Source organism: Ovis aries, chromosome 2 (assembly GCF_016772045.2).
Source record: "Ovis aries strain OAR_USU_Benz2616 breed Rambouillet chromosome 2, ARS-UI_Ramb_v3.0, whole genome shotgun sequence".
Taxonomy (NCBI): domain Eukaryota; kingdom Metazoa; phylum Chordata; class Mammalia; order Artiodactyla; family Bovidae; genus Ovis; species Ovis aries.
The window spans coordinates 29,832,565-29,849,606 of NC_056055.1; the positions used below are offsets into that span (position 1 = coordinate 29,832,565).

Genomic DNA, 17,042 nt, shown 5'->3' on the forward strand with positions numbered 1-17,042 from the left:
GGAGTTGCAGAGGACTTCTGAGAAGGCAGTGGCACCCCACTCCAGTACTCTTGCCTGGAGAATCCCAGGGACGGGGGAGCCTGGTGGGCTGCCGTCTCTGGGGTCGCACAGAGTCGGACATGACTGAAGCGACTTAGCAGCAGCAGCAGCAGAGGACATGGACCCTGCCTTTCCTTTTTGATAGGCAGGATAGTGAGGATACTGGTGGTAAAAGGGACTGTTAGGGGACCAGATGGAAGTGTCAGTTCCTCCTTTGACTTCTTTGGCCTGTCACTGCCCGGCTGTCTCCAGAGGGCTGTACTCTGGGGATGGCTCTGTGTACCACAATAAGAAAAGCCACAGGTGGGTTGAACAAATCACTCCCCTTAGGAAAACAAGGCTCATGCTGATTTATTAGCAAAAGAAGGGCTTCCTAGTCAAAGGAAGATGGTTAATGTCCGTCTGGTTTTAAGCTGTTATGATTAAGTTGAGGCTTCCTGGTGGCCTGATTTTGTTCTTGTCTGGAGGCAGGGGAGAAGAATCAGCCATTCACTGCCACACAGGGGGAAAGTATGCCAGAGAAAATGCAGTTTTACCAGCACTGCAAATGGATTTGATCAGGGAAAGAGAAAACAGAAGGCCTCTGAGGCCAAGCTGTGAGTTTCTGATAATCATATTCCTTTGTATTCTCCCTCCCAGTTCTGACCTTGCTTTTAACTTGGAAGGCTATATTTTTGTATTCCTGAATGATATCTTCACGGCAGCGAATGGCGTTTACACCAAACAGAAAATGGACCCAAAGGTACCAGACTTTCACTTCTTTGGCTTTTAGGCTTTGTCATCTGACCCCTGAAATAACATGAAAAAATAAACTTGTAAAGCGGGCATGTAATTTAATTTACATGTTATGATCTATAGATTACTAATTTCTTTTAAATTATACTGTGCATAGATCTTGTTATTCCTTGTCATGCAAAATTTGGGGTGAAAATTAGGTAGGAATGGAAAAACAGGCACTATTTTGGGTGCAAAGAAAGAATGCTACATAGAAAGGGGATCATTTTGAAAGGCAAGGTAAAACTAAAAGTTTTTTTACCATCACCATCAGTGATCAAGTAAAGTCAGGAGTATTCTGAAAGCAACTCTAATTTGAGAGTCTGGAGATGTGGGTTACAGATACAAGTATTGCTGAAGAAAGTGAAAGTGAAGGTCACTCAGCAGTGTCCGACTCTTTATGACCCTATGGACTCTAGTCCACCGGGCTCTTCTGCTCATGGAATTCTCCAGGCAAGAATACTAGAGTGGGCTGCCATTCCCTTCTCCAGGGGATCTTCCTGACCCAGGGATCAAACCCATGTCTCCTGCATTCTTTATCATCTGAGCCACCAGGCTGACAGGTTAATGTGACTTCACGTCTCCAAACCTCAGTTTCCTCCTCTGTGGAGTTAGATCACTGGAATGGATAAATGGTAAGGCCCTTTCATGAGGGGCGGGTGGGCAGATGGGCTTTCTTCCCATGTGGCTGCCCCTGGGTTGGAGCTCCAAGCCCTTACCCCTACCCCAGCTGTGCAGGAAGCTCTGGAGGATGGGCCAGGCAAATGTTCCTTTGTTCCCAGTTCTTTGTGTTGACCGAGGATGTTTGCTTTGATGGACAGGCTTATTCCTATGAGCTGTTTTTTATCTGCACTGTATTTTTCATTTATTTTTTAATGGCAGTTTTATGTAACTGGGTTTGTTGCCTTTTGAGAATCACAATATGTCACCCTGTATGGAAAGTGGTGGATGTAGTCTCTTTAATGAAAATTAAATTTATGCAAGATTGGAAACAAGATACCTGGTGTTTTAACCCTGCTGTTCCTTAATAGAAGGAACAGATGTTTTTAAGAAGTTTTTTTTATATTAGCATTTTTAATGCTATTGACTTTGTTTCAGACTTCCTGTTCTGAATAGCATGCTTTAAAAAAAAAAAGGGAACAATTAGCAAGTTAAAGATTGGTGGAACCTCGGAGTCTATCCAGCTCCATCCATTTTATATCTCATTTTTTGGGTAAAACAAATTTTTTTTAAAAATCGCAGTATACTTGAAGCATTTTATTTTATGCCAGAAGTTTGCTGAAAATATTCAAATACAGAACTGGTCAGAATGTGTATTCTAACTCTGCATAAGTACATGGTTGTATAAATAGCTCCAGGCGAATAAATGGCTCCAGGAAATCTGACGCTTTATATTTCTAAAATTGAGTGGAGTTTTCTTGGCTTTTGCAGGAGTTAGGGAAATATGGAGTGCTTTACTACAATGCCTGCTTCATGATTATCCCAACTCTTATCATTAGTGTCTCCACTGGAGACCTTCGACAGGTAAGCTGATGACAGTCATTCATTCTTACTTAGCAGTCTTCACAATTTTAATATTTAACCTGCAGTACTCATTAAAATAAAAAGTGTATAAAGGAAAAAAGTGTTTAAAGGTAACTAGGATTTCCAAAAGCAAGATGTTTGATATCCTCAGTAATACCTTTGGCACTTTCCTTTCTTTGCATTTGTCTTTAAATCCCTGGGAAGTAGCAGGAAGTAGTCAAAAAAACTCTGGCCTTGAAGCATTTAGCAAGACAACAATAACTAAAATCTGGGGTTTGAGTCTCCCTTTCCCCTTTGTTGGTGTGAGGACCCTGGGAAAGTTAATAAACATTGAAAGGGATTTTGATAGTTTAAAAAATGGATTTACTTATTTATTACCTTTATTATGGACATTTGGAAACATACACACAAAGTAAAGAATGATTTGATGATGGATTTTAAAGCTAATCCCAGATGTCATGGCATCTGCCTCTAAATATTCCAGGATCTGGAATTTTGAGGTCTTGTTCTTTTGGTATTTGCCCTGTTCACTTATCTGCTGCATACCTGTCAGAGACAGGTAAATTAGCAGAAGGATATGAGGTTCAGCTGGGGCGTGGGGGTATCTCTTAGGGAGGGTGGATGTTCACCCCATAACATCCACAATGGCCACCTTGAAATGTGCTGGCTCAGAAAGTTGCCAGACACACCACTTGAAGTTCGTGTGAGAAACGAGATGTGCTAGGCAAAACCCTTGTCCAGTGTGGCCTCTGGCCTCTTCCACAGATGCCCACCCCACCCCTTGCACCAGTAGCCAGGCATTAACCCTCATTAATCCAGTTGTTGCTAGGCTGGGGTGGTGTTTACAGCCCCCCTACCCCTGCCACCACAGCAGACGTTTACCTACCATATGACAGCATTTCTGCATTTAACAGCATGGTTGTGTGGTGCACACTGATTGAGCATCAGTGCCCCTTGTTGCCTGCTGGGGGTTTGAATGACTTCAGAAGGCTGCAGACTCCTGGGGACTCCTGGGGTGAATATTAGGGCTTCTTGTTGCTTCTCAGAACTATACTTTCTCCCTTTCCTGATTCCTTTCTCAGAACAAGGGAATAGTGGACTGGCTTAGTAGCAATGTCCCCAGGGGTAAACATCCATTTCCATGTGTTTATATTGAAGACTACCAAGAAACACCAGTTTTAATATAGGAGTCTCAGTTTGTGAACCTGGGCCTCACTGTTAATTCAGAATATTGGAAGTTAAAGCAAGTGTCTTTATTAATAACGAACAAAGGCAGAATATCTAAAAACACAGTACTTATTTTTCAGTTACCATTAGTTAAACCAATTTAGTGCCAGCAGCTTTACATAAACAAGATGAAATTATGAGCCCTCAATGAAGTAGTCTTTTCATTATTATAAAAATGAGTTTTTCTTTTGAGTCTCTGGAATTCATCTCTTCTGAGATTCTGATGCTTTATAGCTTTTCAGATATATATTTATTTCTAAAGTATAAATCTAGAAACTCTTAGAACACTTGATTGAAACTAAAAGCTTATTTCACCATAGAAACAATGTTATGAATGGCATAGTGACCAGAAACTGAATTTTAGGCACCTTTTGAAAATAGACTACGTGTATTATGTTAATAATTTATAACAGTATTTCAATAGGAATATGTATTTCTACCTTCAAGTTATTGACTTACAAACTTATAGCCTGGTGCTTTCAGAAGTTGCCACCTGCTGTAATTATTATTATTATGCAGAATTATTATAGTTTCTCATCTATAATAAAAATAGCTAAGAATTATCAAGGAATCATTCTATCAGACATTGTTTGAAACAGTGTACATGAACTGTCTCATTACATTCTCACAATAGCCTGAGGAGAAGGTATTATTAATTATCCCCATTTTATATGCAAGGAATCTAGGGCACAATATTTAGATAACTTTCCAAGGAAAGTAGGTGAGAGATCCAAGAGGCTGTCTTGCTCTAGAAACACACCCTCTGCTGTAATCTCAGTTTTTAAATTTGTATATTGAAAGTGTTTGTTTCTTTCCTTCATGTATGAAAAAGCATGACCTATCACTATTGCTTAGAAAGTATAAGAGACCTTAGATTTTCTTCAGCTTACTCAATTCTAGTGTTCTAGGAGAATATTGTATTCCTATTCTGACTTTCCATGCTGGAGTATCTCAGTATTTACCCTGTCTAGCCTCTTCCATTTGATCAGTCTCTTAAGATTTCAAACAGAAGTTCCTATAGTTACCTTAGAGCCCAAGCAATGATAACTATTCTCTGAAATTCCAGATGGATCAGAGCTAAATATATAGATTTATTTAAACATCTATAAGAAAAATTATTATCAGAAAAATATTTTTTTTTCTGTAAGAGAAGGCCTCTACAAAAATACAAAAGTCATTAAGTTAAAAATTTGACTAACTTGTTATATGGTAAGAGATGCTAAAAGAGATGAGATACTGTAATCAGTATAACTAACAAGTTAGTCAAATTTTTAACTTAATGACTTTTGTATTTTTGTACTGTAATCAGTAATTTTAAAAAACTCTGTAGGAAAAATGGTAAGATTTTCATTTCTTTCACTTCATTGTTCTGCCCTGTGTTCACTGAATCATCATGAATTTCTTCCAGCTGGTCACTTTTAACCATGGCTGAATCCATTTTAGACTGTGAACAAAATATAACAAAGTAGTGAACTATGTAATTAGGTGTGTTAGTCTGCAATATAAAATTGCATTTTATTACCAAGTTTGGTTTGATTGTATTGAAAGCTGATTGGTGAATTTGAGTGAAAGGTTAACTTCTCTTGTTAATGGAAGGAGTACTTTGATGAGTCATTTTTCCCAGTTGACTGGAAGAGTCAGAGATTCTGTTGAGACTCATGTGTGTGACTCACTGTACTCCTGGACCTTGGACTTCCACAGTCAGCAGATCTGGTAATAGCACCTTGATTCTGTTTGTGATTAACGAAGTCAGTAATGCCAGCTCCTCTTGTTAACAAATTAGGTTCTTGGCAAATAATGTGTAAACTTTCTTTAGTTAATCAAATCACTGCAATAAGTTCAAAGTACATTTAATGTATTGCAGTTGATGGGTAGAAATAAATAATAGGACTTTTTCTGATTTAAAAAAAATGAAAAATGAAAAAGATTCACATTCCAACATACTTTCACAGAAATAGTAAGTTTAAAGCAGGAAGTACTTTGTTGTTACTCATTTTAAATTATTCTCTGTTTTCAAATAAGTATCATGCTATGTGATTTTTAAAAATGCCACCAGCACAGCTTCATCATTATTAAAGGAACAGAATAAAACTAAAATCTACTGAAGTTGGCAATGAATCCAAATATTTTTTATGCAAATTACCACATAGTACTCAATGGCTTATGTGGTATCAAGAACATACAGTTTTTATTTACTGTTTTCATAAATACTCCCAGTTCTCTGAGTAGATAAGTGTTTCCTATCTTTGGTTTGAAGTTTGGGGCATGTGGCTTTCTCTTATTCCCAATTTTATTTAACTTTTTAGACACAGAGTGTTTTCTGTAAGTTTCTGTTTTATTTTGATCTTTTAACAATCTTGGCATAAAATGTCCTGATGTTTTCTGACCCTTTGATTGGCTTGGGGCTTGCCAGCAAGACAGATTTATATTTACTATATTTTTTATTTCAAAAGTAAGTGTTAAAAAGAAAAGTTTTATTATGAAAACTTTCAAACCTATTCAGAAGGAAAGAGAATAGTATGCAGATCCCATGTACTCAACCAGGTTTGGTGGTTATCAACATTTAATGTGTGGTTTTTTTTTTTTTTTTCATAAGAAAGGTGGGCAAAGTATTACTGAGGAAACAGTGACAGTAAAGTGTGACAAAGTTGTCCTAGTCAGAGAAGAGAACTCCACTTTAATTGGTTTAAAAATTTGAATTATAAACTTAAGGAGGATTTAGTGTTAAATCTATAAAGTTACTAAAACTTGGCTAACAAAGTATTGCTAAAGAGAAGTCATATTTAATCATGTTCTTCAGCACATTCTTACATATAGTCTTGAGTCACTGTAAAATCATTTTTGGATTCAGGCAAGAGAAAAATCATGAATAAAATACTCCTTTTTATTGTTATCTATCTTTTCCAAAGGGTTAATTTTATTTTCTCACCTAGGAACTAAGAGAAGAAGCTGAGCATTAAACTTCTCTACCAGCTCCTTTATCCCAGTTACTTGATTGGTTTGTAAATAGGAAACAATCGTTTATTTGTTCATGATACTTTTAAGGATCTATAAATTCTTTTTTTTTTTTTTTTTTGCTGCTCTTAGTTCCCTGACCAGGGTTGGAACTTGGGCCCCAGCAATGAAAATGCTGAGTCCTGGCTGCTGGACCATCAGGGAATTCCCCTTCCTCTCTTTTCCTTTTGTGCAAATTCTTGAAAATAGTTTGTGAACTTAAAAGTTTTCTTAGTCTTGCCAATATTATTAATTTTATAATAAACTTTCTTTTAAGATTATTAAAAAGTGAACACAACCTTGATTTTATGACTAGAAATTAGTAAAAATTTTAAAACAGCCACAGCAATGATAACTGTCATTTTGTTCTTGCCACCAGCCAGGTTCTAAACAGTTTCATTAAATCCTCACATTGACCTTTGAGGCAGTTTTTAAAATAATAATTCCCATTTTGTGAAATGAGCCTCAGGTTCAGAGAAGAAAAGTAATTTGCCCCATGTCTCACAGCTGATATTACCCAGGAGTTTTGAAACTGTATTTTTCTGTTTGTGAAAGTGGAATTTGTACTAGAATGTGCAGATTGATAAAACCAGTATTATTATTCTAACCATTAGTTTTCTTTGCTTTTTTAAACAATAGGCTACTGAGTTCAATCAATGGAAGAATGTTCTGTTTATCATACAGTTTCTTCTTTCCTGTTTTTTGGGGTAAGAATCCACAGATAAGAAGCTTTGGTCTCTTATATCTCTTGATAAATCAAATCAAAATATACATTCTCTCTGCTTTGTCAAAATCCCTTAGTCTGTGCTTCTCCAGCTTTTTCTGAGACTTAGCCCTGTAGCAGCCTTGGAGAAGGAAATGGCAACCCACCCCAGTACTCTTGCCTGGAAAAGCCCATGGATTGAGGAGCCTGGCAGGCTACAGTCCATCGGGTCACAAAGCGTTGAACATGACTGAGCAATTTCACAAAGCTCTGTAGCAGAGGAGTGGATCGGGACCAATGACCTCCAAAATATGATGTTGCCTATTGATTTCTGCAAGTTAGTTTGAAATAAAGTCAGCTGCCCTATCACATTCAAATGTGTTTTTTTGTCTTCGTCCCAGTGTCCCAAGTTTCCCAAGATTCTCACCTCACATAAATATGTGGAAATAACCATTTTCTGTAGTGCTGTACCTGTTATATTCAGGGTGTTTTCTGAGGAGATTTGCCCAGGTCATTGTTCAATAATTTAGGCTTTTGTTCTTATAATTTTCCTCAGGTGTATCATTCTGTTGAGGGGCCTTGCAGCTTGTGTCTTTTCATATGTTCCCCAAACTTGAAAATTCCCTTTCATAAATAGATAATACATACAGTTCAGTTCAGTTCAGTCGCTCAGTCGTGTCTGACTCTTTGCGACCCCATTAATCACAGCACGCCAGGCCTCCCTGTCCATCACCAACTCCTGGAGTTCACTCAGTCTCACGTCCACCGAGTCAGTGATGCCATCCAACCATCTCATCCTCTGTTGTCCCCTTCTCCTCCTGCCCCCAATCCCTCCCAGCATCAAAGTCTTTTCCAATGAGTCAACTCATCGCATGAGGTGGCCAAAGTACTGGAGTTTCAGCTTCAGCATCATTCCCTCCAAAGAAATCCCAGGGCTGATCTCCTTCAGAATGGACTGGTTGGATCTCTTTGCAGTCCGACTCTCAAGAGTCTTCTCCAACACTTCTCCCACAGTTCAAAAGCATTAATTCTTCGGCGCTCAGCTTTCTTCACAGCCCAACTCTCACATCCATACATGACCACTGGAAAACCATAGCCTTGACTAGACGGACCTTGGTTGGCAAAGTAATGTCTCTGCTTTTGAATATGCTATCTAGGTTGGTCATAACTTTTCTTCCAAGGAGTAAGCATCTTTGAATTTCATGGCTGCAGTCACCATCTGCAGTGATTTTGGAGCCCCCCAAAATAGTCTGACACTGTTTCCACTGTTTCCCCATCTATTTCCCATGAAGTGATGGGACCAGATGCCATGATCTTAGTTTTCTGAATGTTGAGCTTTAAGCCAACTTTTTCACTCTCCACTTTCACTCTCATCAAGAGGCTTTTTAGTTCCTCTTTACTTTCTGCCATAAGGGTGGTGTCATCTGCATATCTGTAGTTATTGATATTTCTCCTAGCAATCTTGATTCCAGCTTGTGCTTCTTCCAGCCCAGAATTTTTCATGATGTACTCTGCATATAAGTTAATACATACAATATTAATAAGATATTAATAAGAAATATTAATTATTAAATAATAGATTAATATATTAATTAATATAGATTAATATGTTAATATTAAGATAATACATACAACAGGTAAATAATTCAAAAGCTGCAAAAGGATGCACAGGGGAAGATAAGCTACCCTCTGTTCTTCCCTGCCTTGTGGCACTCACTGAAGTTTTCCTCTTTAGAAGTTTTGAAGAGACCTCCTCTCCACTGCTTGAAGTCTTTGAAATATCCTTCCTGGGCTGGGCTCCATGTACACACAAGCACCTGTGTCTTACTCCATGAGAAAGGGTCTTTGAATGACTGTCTTGGAATTACTTGTCAAAAGATTTTTCCTATGAAGAAAGATGAATTTCCCCTTATTATTTTGTTGATTACTAGTACTACAATTTTCATTGTTGTGTAGATGGACTGAGACAACTCATGATGTCTTTGATCAACAGTCTTCAATATTTTTTTTTTAATTTTTATTTGTACTTTATTTTACCTTACAATACTGTATTGGTTTTGCCATACATTGACATGAAAACCTGATCTTACTTGCAGCAATGTAGTCTCGTACAGTAAAAGTGTTTATGTATATTCTCCAGCTCAGTAATTCTTTCTTTAGCTGTGTCTGATTTAATGTTTAACCTATTTCTTGGAGTTTTTAAAAAATTTATAGTTTATTGAGGTATAGTTGATGTACAATAATATATAATGACAACCCACTCCAGTATTCTTACCAAGAGAATCCCATGGATAGAGGAGCATGGTGGGCTATGTAGTCCATGAGGTCGCAGAGTCAGACATGACTTAGTGACTAAACAACAGCAATTTTATATGTTTCAGGCATACAGCATAGTGATTCACAGTTTTTAGAGGTTATAGTTCTCCATTTATAGTTATTATGAAGTGTTGGATATATTCCCTGTGTTGTACTATATATCCCTATAGATTATTTTATATATAGCAGCTTGTACATCTTAATCCCTTATTCCTTTCTCACTCCTCCCCACTGGAGTTTTTGATTTTAAGAATTTTATTTGTAAAAGTTCCACAGTTTTTTTTAAACTTAATCTGTTCATTCATGACATTCTTTTGTTGGTTATCTTTGTGACTGTATCTTTTATTTCTTTAAATATTACACACATAGCTATTCTGCATCTGATGATTCTAATACCTGCAGTTCTTGAGAATCTAAATATATAGGTTGTTAACTCAGTATGTGTTTGTGAGTGTCATTATGGTTTGTTTTCTTGTGTATTTGGTGACCTGTGATTTGTAAGCATATGATTCAATCTTAATTGTTAGGATTAATCTTAATCAATCATAATTTTATGGACCAAAATTGGGAATTTGAGAAACTTTTGTGAATGGACAAATTGTTTTTAGTCTTGTTGGTAGCCCGGTGTGCTCCTGACTTGGACCACTCTGGCCTTTTTGAGGGTCTGGGCTCAGTGGGCTAGTGTCTCTTCTCATTTGAGGTTTGGCCCAGGGCTCAGGCCCAGAGAGTGTTGTTTCACAATGGCCTCTGCCCTGACGAACTCTGATCCTGTACCCAGTTTCTCCTGTTTTCAAAGGAGGGATTTTGGGCAACCTCTTGTGCCTCTTTCAAACCAGCAATCTCTCAAATCATGTGTTCTTTCCAGGCATTGGTTGTTTGGCAATGCTGAGTGCTAAGTGCTCCCAGAGCTTAGGCTGCCATTGTTGAAGGCCTAACCATAGTAAGATATTTATATCCCAGCTGCTGACTGAGAACAAAGAATTTTGAAAAAATTCTACTAACCTGTGTTTGTGAGTTACTCTTTGTCAATTACCTTCCCCCCATTCCGATAATAAAAAATTCAACTCATATCACACAGACTCAGACTAGTACCTTTCCTTGCCTAAGCCTATGTTCACCTATATGTAAACTGCACAGTCAAGTTTTAGTTTTATCTTATGTCATTAGAAACTTGATGAGATACTGCTTTTTTTTTTTTCACTTGCACTTCACTTTTTTTTTTCACTTGCTCTTGTAGCCATTACATTCAGAAAATCAAGAAACAAACCCTTTGATGTCAGCTGTCTGCAGTGAGTGGTGGGGTAAGCAGTGCCTAGATGTGAGTTGGCAGCTTCTGGGGCTTCTTTGTCAGAATCTTGACCCCATCTGTCTACAACTCTACACATTTTTTTTCCAGTTAATAATGTGCTTCCTAGAAAATAAAGATGCTCTTGATAAATGTTCTTAATTGTTATTTTATGAGTAGTCATTTTGCAAGTAAAATCTAATAAAGGCATAGTAATTAAAAATAAATCAGTAAGTGATAAAAACAATATTTCAGATTCTACAACTTTAAAGATGAAAATTAGTAAGTCCCAGTTTTTTGAAGGAAATGGTGACCCACTGCAGTATTCTTGCCTGGGAAATCCAATGGACAGAGGAGCCTGGCAGGCTACAGTCCATGGAGTTGCAGAAGAGTCAGACACCATTTGGTGACTAAGCAACAGTTTTTAAAGGGGGTCTCTTGAGGACATTAATTCATGGCATCAATCTAACAGTTTGGTGCCTCTCCTCTGAAATCAGATGGCCTGGATTTGAATCCTGCCTTTGACGCTTTTTAGTTCTGAGTCTGTGGACTAGTTATTTACTCTCTTTGAGCCTCAATTTCCTTATCTTTAAAACAGGAACAATGAGGCTACATAGCTGATTTGTAAAGTTCTGTGAATTGTGGATTGTTCAAACTCATGTCCATTGAGTTGGTGCTGCCATCCAACCATCTCATGCTCTGTTGGCTCCTTCTTCTCCTGCCCTCAGTCTTTCCTAGCACCAAGTTCTTTTCCAGTGAGTCAGCTCTTCACATCAGTTGGCCAAAGTACTGGAGCTTCAGCTTCAGCATTAGTCCTTCCAGTGAATATTCAAGACTGATTTCCTTTAGGATTTGATTGGTTTGATCTCCTTGTAGTCCAGGGAACTCTCAAGAGTCTTCTCCAGCACCACAGTTTGAAAGCATCAGTTTTCTGATGCTCAGCTTTCTTTATGGTCCAACTCTCACATCTGTATATGACTACTGAAAACAACTATGTTTTGACTATATGGACCTTTGTCAGCAAAGTAATGTCTCTGTTTTTTTAATATGCTGTCTGGGTTTATCATAGCTTTTCTTCCAAGGAGCAAGCGTCTTTTAATTCTGGGGCCGCAGTCACAGTCTGTGGTGATTTTGAAGCCCCAGAAAAAAAACCTGTCATGTTTCCTTTTTTTCCCCATCTATTTTCCGTGAAGTGATGGGAACGGAGGCCATGATCTTCATTTTTTGAATGTGGAGTTTTAAGCCAGCTTTTTACTCTCCTCTTTCACGTTTATCAAGAGGCTCTTTAGTTCCTCTTCGCTTTCTGCCATTAGAGTGGTATCATCTGCATATCTAAGGTTATTGATATTTCTCCTGGCATCCTGATTCCAGCTTGTGATTCATCCAGCATTATGTACTCTGCATTTTGTTGTTGTCGTTCAGTCACTCAGTCGTGTCCAATTCTTTGTGACCCCATGGACTGCAGCATGCCAGGCTTCCCTGTCCCTCACCAACTTGTGGACCTTGCTCAAACCCATATCTGTTGAGTCGGTGATGCCATGGAACCATCTTGGCCTCTGTCATTCCCTTTCTCCTCCTGCCTTCAAGATTTCCCAGCATCCCAACTTTTCTAATGAGTTAACTCTTCACATCAGGTGACCAAAGATTTGGAGCTTCAGCTTTAGTATCAGTCCTTCCAATGAATATACGATTTCCTTTAGGATTGACGGGTTAGATCTCCTTGCAGTCCAAGGGACTCTCAAGAGTCTTCTCCAACATCACAGTTCAAAAGCATCAATTCTTTGGTGATCAGCCTTCTTTATGGTCCAACTCTCATATCCATACATGACTACTTGAAAAACCATGGCTTTGACTCTATGGATCTTTGTTGGCAAAGTAATGTCTCTGCCTTTTAATATGCTGTCTAAGTTTGTCATAGCTTTTCTTCCAATGAGCAAGCATCTTTTAATTTCATGGCTGTAGTCACCTGCAGTGATTTTGTAACCCAAGAAAATAAAGTCTGTCACTGTTTCCATTGTTTCCCCATCTATTTGCCATGAAGTGATGGGACTGGATGCCATGATCTTAGTTTTTTTGAATCTTGAGTTTTAAGCCAGCTTTTCCATCCTTCTCTTTCACTTTCATCTGCAGGCTCTTTAGTTCCTCTTAGCTTTCTGCCATAAGGGTGGTGTCATCTGCATATCTGAGGTTACTGATATTTCTCCCAGCAATTATGATTCTAGCTTGTGCCTCATCCATCTTGGCACTTCATATAAGTTAAATAAACAGGGTTACAATATACAGCTTTGATGTACTCCTTTCCCAATTTGGAACCAGTCTGTTGTTCCATGTCTGGTTCTAACTGTTGCTTCTTGATCTGCATACAGGTTTCTCAGGAGACAGGTAAGGTGATCTGGTATTCCCACCTCTTTAAGAATTTTCCATGGTTTGTTGTAATCCACACAATCAAAGGCTTTAACATAGAAAACAAAGCAGAAGTAGATGTTTTTCTGGAATTATCTTCCTTTTCTATGATCCAACAGATGTTGGCAATTTGATCTCTGGTTCCTCTGCCTTTTCTAAATCCAGCTTGAGCATTTGGAATTTCTTGGTTCACATTCTGTTGAAGCCTACCTTGAAGGATTTTTAGCATTACCTTGCTAGCATGTGAGATTAGTACAATTGTGTGGTAGTTTGAACATTCTTTGGCAGTACCTTTCTTTGGGATTGGAGTGAAAACTGATATTTCCCAGCCGTATGACTACTACCGAGTTTTCCAAATTTACTGGCATATTGGGTGCAGCGTTTTAACAGCATCATCTCTTAGAATTGTAAATAACTCAGCTGGAATTCCATCACCTTCATTGGCTTTGTTCGTAGTAATGCTTCCTAAGGCCCACTTGACTTCACACTCCAGGATGTTGGCTCTAGGTGAGTGACCACACCATCATGGTTATCCAGGTCATTAGGACCTTTTTGTATAGTTCTTCTGTTTATTCTTGCCACCTCTTCTTAATCTCTTCTGCTTCTGTTAGGTCCATACCAGTTCTGTCCTGTATTTTGCCCATCTTTGCATCTATCCCCTATTTTCTTGAGAAGATCTCTAGTCTTTGCCATTCTATTTTTTCCTCTGTTTCTTTGCATTGTTCACTTATGAAGGCTTTCTTATCTCTGCTTGCTATTCTTTGGAATTCTGTATTCAGTTGGGTATATCTCTCCGTTTCTCCTTTCTCTTTCACTTTTCTTTTGCCCAGTATTTGTAAGATCTCTTCAGACAACCATTTTGCTTTATTGCATTACTTTTTCTTGGGAATGGTTTTGGTCACCGCCTCCTGTACAGTATTATGAACCTTGATCCATAGTTCTTCAGGTACTCTATCAGATCTAATCAAACCACTAGGCAATTCAGGTATGACCTAAATCAAATCACTTATGATTCAGTTCAGTCCAGTCGCTCAGTCGTGTCCAACTCTTTGCAACCCCATGAATTGCAGCACACCAGGCCTCCCTGTCCATCATCAACTCCCGGAGTCCACCCAAACCCATGTCCGTCGAGTCGGTGATGCCATCCAACCATCTCATCCTCTGTCGTCCCCTTCTCCTCCTGCCCTCAATCTTTCCCAGCATCAGGGTCTTTTCTAATGAGTCAGCTCTTTGCATTAGGTGGCCAAAGTACTGGAGCTTCAGCTCCAGCATCATTCCTTCCAATGAACACCCAGGACTGATTTCTTTTAGGATGGACTGGTTGGATCTCCTTGCAGTCCAAGGGACTCTCAAGAGTCTGCTCCAACATTACAGTTCAAAAGCATCAGTTCTTCAGTGCTCAGCTTTCTTTATAGTCCAACTCTCACATCCATACATGACCACTGGAAAAACCATAGCCTTGACTAGACGGACCTTTGTTGGCAAAGTAATGTCTCTGCTTTTGAATATGCTGTCTAGGTTGGTCATAACTTTCCTTCCAAGGAGTAAGTGTCTTTTAATTTCATGGCTGCGGTCACCATCTGCAGTGATATTGGAGCCCAAAAATATAAAGTCTGACACTGTTTCCACTGTTTCCCCATCTATTTGCCATGAAGTGATGGGACTGGATTCCATGATCTTCGTTTTCTGAATGTTGAGCTTTAAGCCAACTTTTTCACTCTCCTCTTTCACTTTCATCAAGAGGCTTTTAGTTCCTCCTCACTTTCTGCCATAAGGGTGGTGTCATCTGCATATCTGAGGTTATTGATATTTCTCCCAGTAATCTTGATTCCAGCATGTGCTTCTTCCAGCCCAGTGTTTCTCATGATGTACTCTGCATATAAATTAAAGAAGCAGGGTGACAATATACTACCTTGACATACTCCTTTACCTATTTGGACCCAGTCTGTTGTTCCATGTCCAGTTCTAACTGTTGCTTCCTGACCTGCATATAGGTTTCTCAAGAGGCAGGTCAGGTGGTCTGTATTCCCATCTCTTTCAGAATTTTCCAGTTTATTGTGATCCATACAGTCAATTGCTTTGGCATAGTCAATAAAGCAGAAATAGATGTTTTTCTGAAACTCTCTTGGTTTTTCGATGATCCAGTGGATCTTGGCAATTTGATCTCTGGTTCCTCTACCTTTTTATTATCTCTTCTATTATGTGTACTTCATCTTCAGTCAGTTTTAAGTCTGAAACTGCTTTAGAAGAAATCTTCTATTTTTTCATGGTGCATTTTTCAGAATGCTGCTTTCTTACAGTTTCTCACTCGGAAGACACTGTGATCAGATCATTTTCTTCTTGGCAGTAATACAAGCCTTTGTAAGCTTCTGAGCACATCCTTGGTTTTCAGAGCAGCTGGGACTGGGCTCAGACTGTCCCTTCACTTTGGTTCAAGCTCAAGGAGCCACAGGATTAATGTGTGCATGTTCCAACCCTTGATTCCAGAGAACTCTCTGTCAGTTTCTTTTTTATTTTCACTGCTTTCAAGTTTGCGTTTCCAACTTGCTTTTTCTGACCACCCAACCTCTATCCAGAGTTGAAAATGTAATTTAAAAACCTTGAAAATGTACATTAAGAAGCCAACCGAGTGGTGAAAAGGCCAGATTTTTCTTTTGAGCTATGGTTAAGGATTAAACTAAGGAATGCTATTTGTAATCAAGAATTTGTAAATAAAACTTATGATGAAGTGAAATTGCATCAGGCAGGTAAACCGGATTCTGGGAGCCATGATAATTTAATACAGGCAAAAGTAAAATAAGACTGAAATTTAAGTAGACAAACTAGATTTTAAAAAGCTAGTTCTGCTGGTCTTTTTAATCTTGCCCAGAAGTGACAGGTTTCGGTTCATTCCCACCAGCAGCTGGCACCAGCCCCCAGGCCCTGGAGGCAATTATTTCACTCTGTTTCTGCCCCAGTAGCAGCGTCTTCGATGGGCTTCCCTGCTGGCTGAGTCAGTAAAGGCCTAAATGTCCCTGTGTCCGCCTGCAACTCAGGAGACGCAGGTTTGATCCCTGGGTTGGGAAGATCCCCTGGAGGCGGGCATGGCAACCCACTCCAGTATTCTTGCCTGGAGAATCCCATGGACAGAGGAGCCTGGTGGGCTACAGTCCATGGGGTTGCAAAGAGTCGGCAACGACTGAAGCACCTGAGCAGGCACACAGCAGCCTCTTTAATCTCACTGAAGCAGTAATATGTTCCTTAATAGAAATACAAGAGTATCTGTTTTCCCTGCTGACAGTATAAAAAATGTTCTATTCTTGGAAACTTCACCGATACTGCCAAGATGTAGGGTCCAAGACAAAACGATTCTGCTGATTGCTTGGGCACTGGAGTGACAGAACCTTCAAAGAGTTTGGATATCCCCATCGTTGCCCAACAAAGCACATCCTAGTGTGAACTCAATGCTCCAGGAAAATGGGCCATATTTATCCCATGACTTTGGCTTCCTTGGCACACCACTGAGGTCTGGGGTAAGAGCGAGTTCTTACTAGAGTTGGGCAAGATGAGAGTACTTGATGTTGTTTGAAATCTGGAATAAGAGAGTGTTATGCTTGGGTATCATTGTGATTGGTGGAAGGAGTGTGGAAGTGGCCTTTTATTACTCGAACATTTGTGTTGGATTTCTATATATGCTTGTACGTGGAAGATGTAAACAAGGCCATTTAGGTTCTGCTTGTGACTGCCAGGAGTGTGCCATCCAACTTTGGGTTAATCAGTTATTTTTTGTGTTATTTT

At 39.0% G+C, this 17,042-nt stretch overlaps 1 protein-coding gene across 12 annotated transcripts in view; it reads left to right on the forward strand.

Moving 5' to 3' along the window:
- Positions 1–17,042, forward strand: part of SLC35D2 (solute carrier family 35 member D2) — a 58,666-nt gene that overhangs the window by 35,145 nt on the left and 6,479 nt on the right. For 8 of the 12 annotated variants that reach the window (XR_009599524.1, XM_060410845.1, XM_060410846.1 and 5 more), the window contains 3 exons: positions 679–781; positions 2,245–2,337; positions 7,198–7,265. Coding sequence is in view for 11 of the 12 variants with exons in the window: in XM_060410845.1 (XP_060266828.1) it covers positions 679–781; positions 2,245–2,337; positions 7,198–7,265 (264 nt within the window). In the remaining variant the exon portion in view is untranslated. Of the gene's footprint in view, positions 1–678; positions 782–2,244; positions 2,338–7,197; positions 7,266–7,359; positions 7,633–8,996; positions 10,770–10,814; positions 17,041–17,042 lie in introns of those variants that run through there. The other 4 variants (XM_060410849.1, XM_060410848.1, XM_060410850.1 and 1 more) reach the window with 4 other exon arrangements.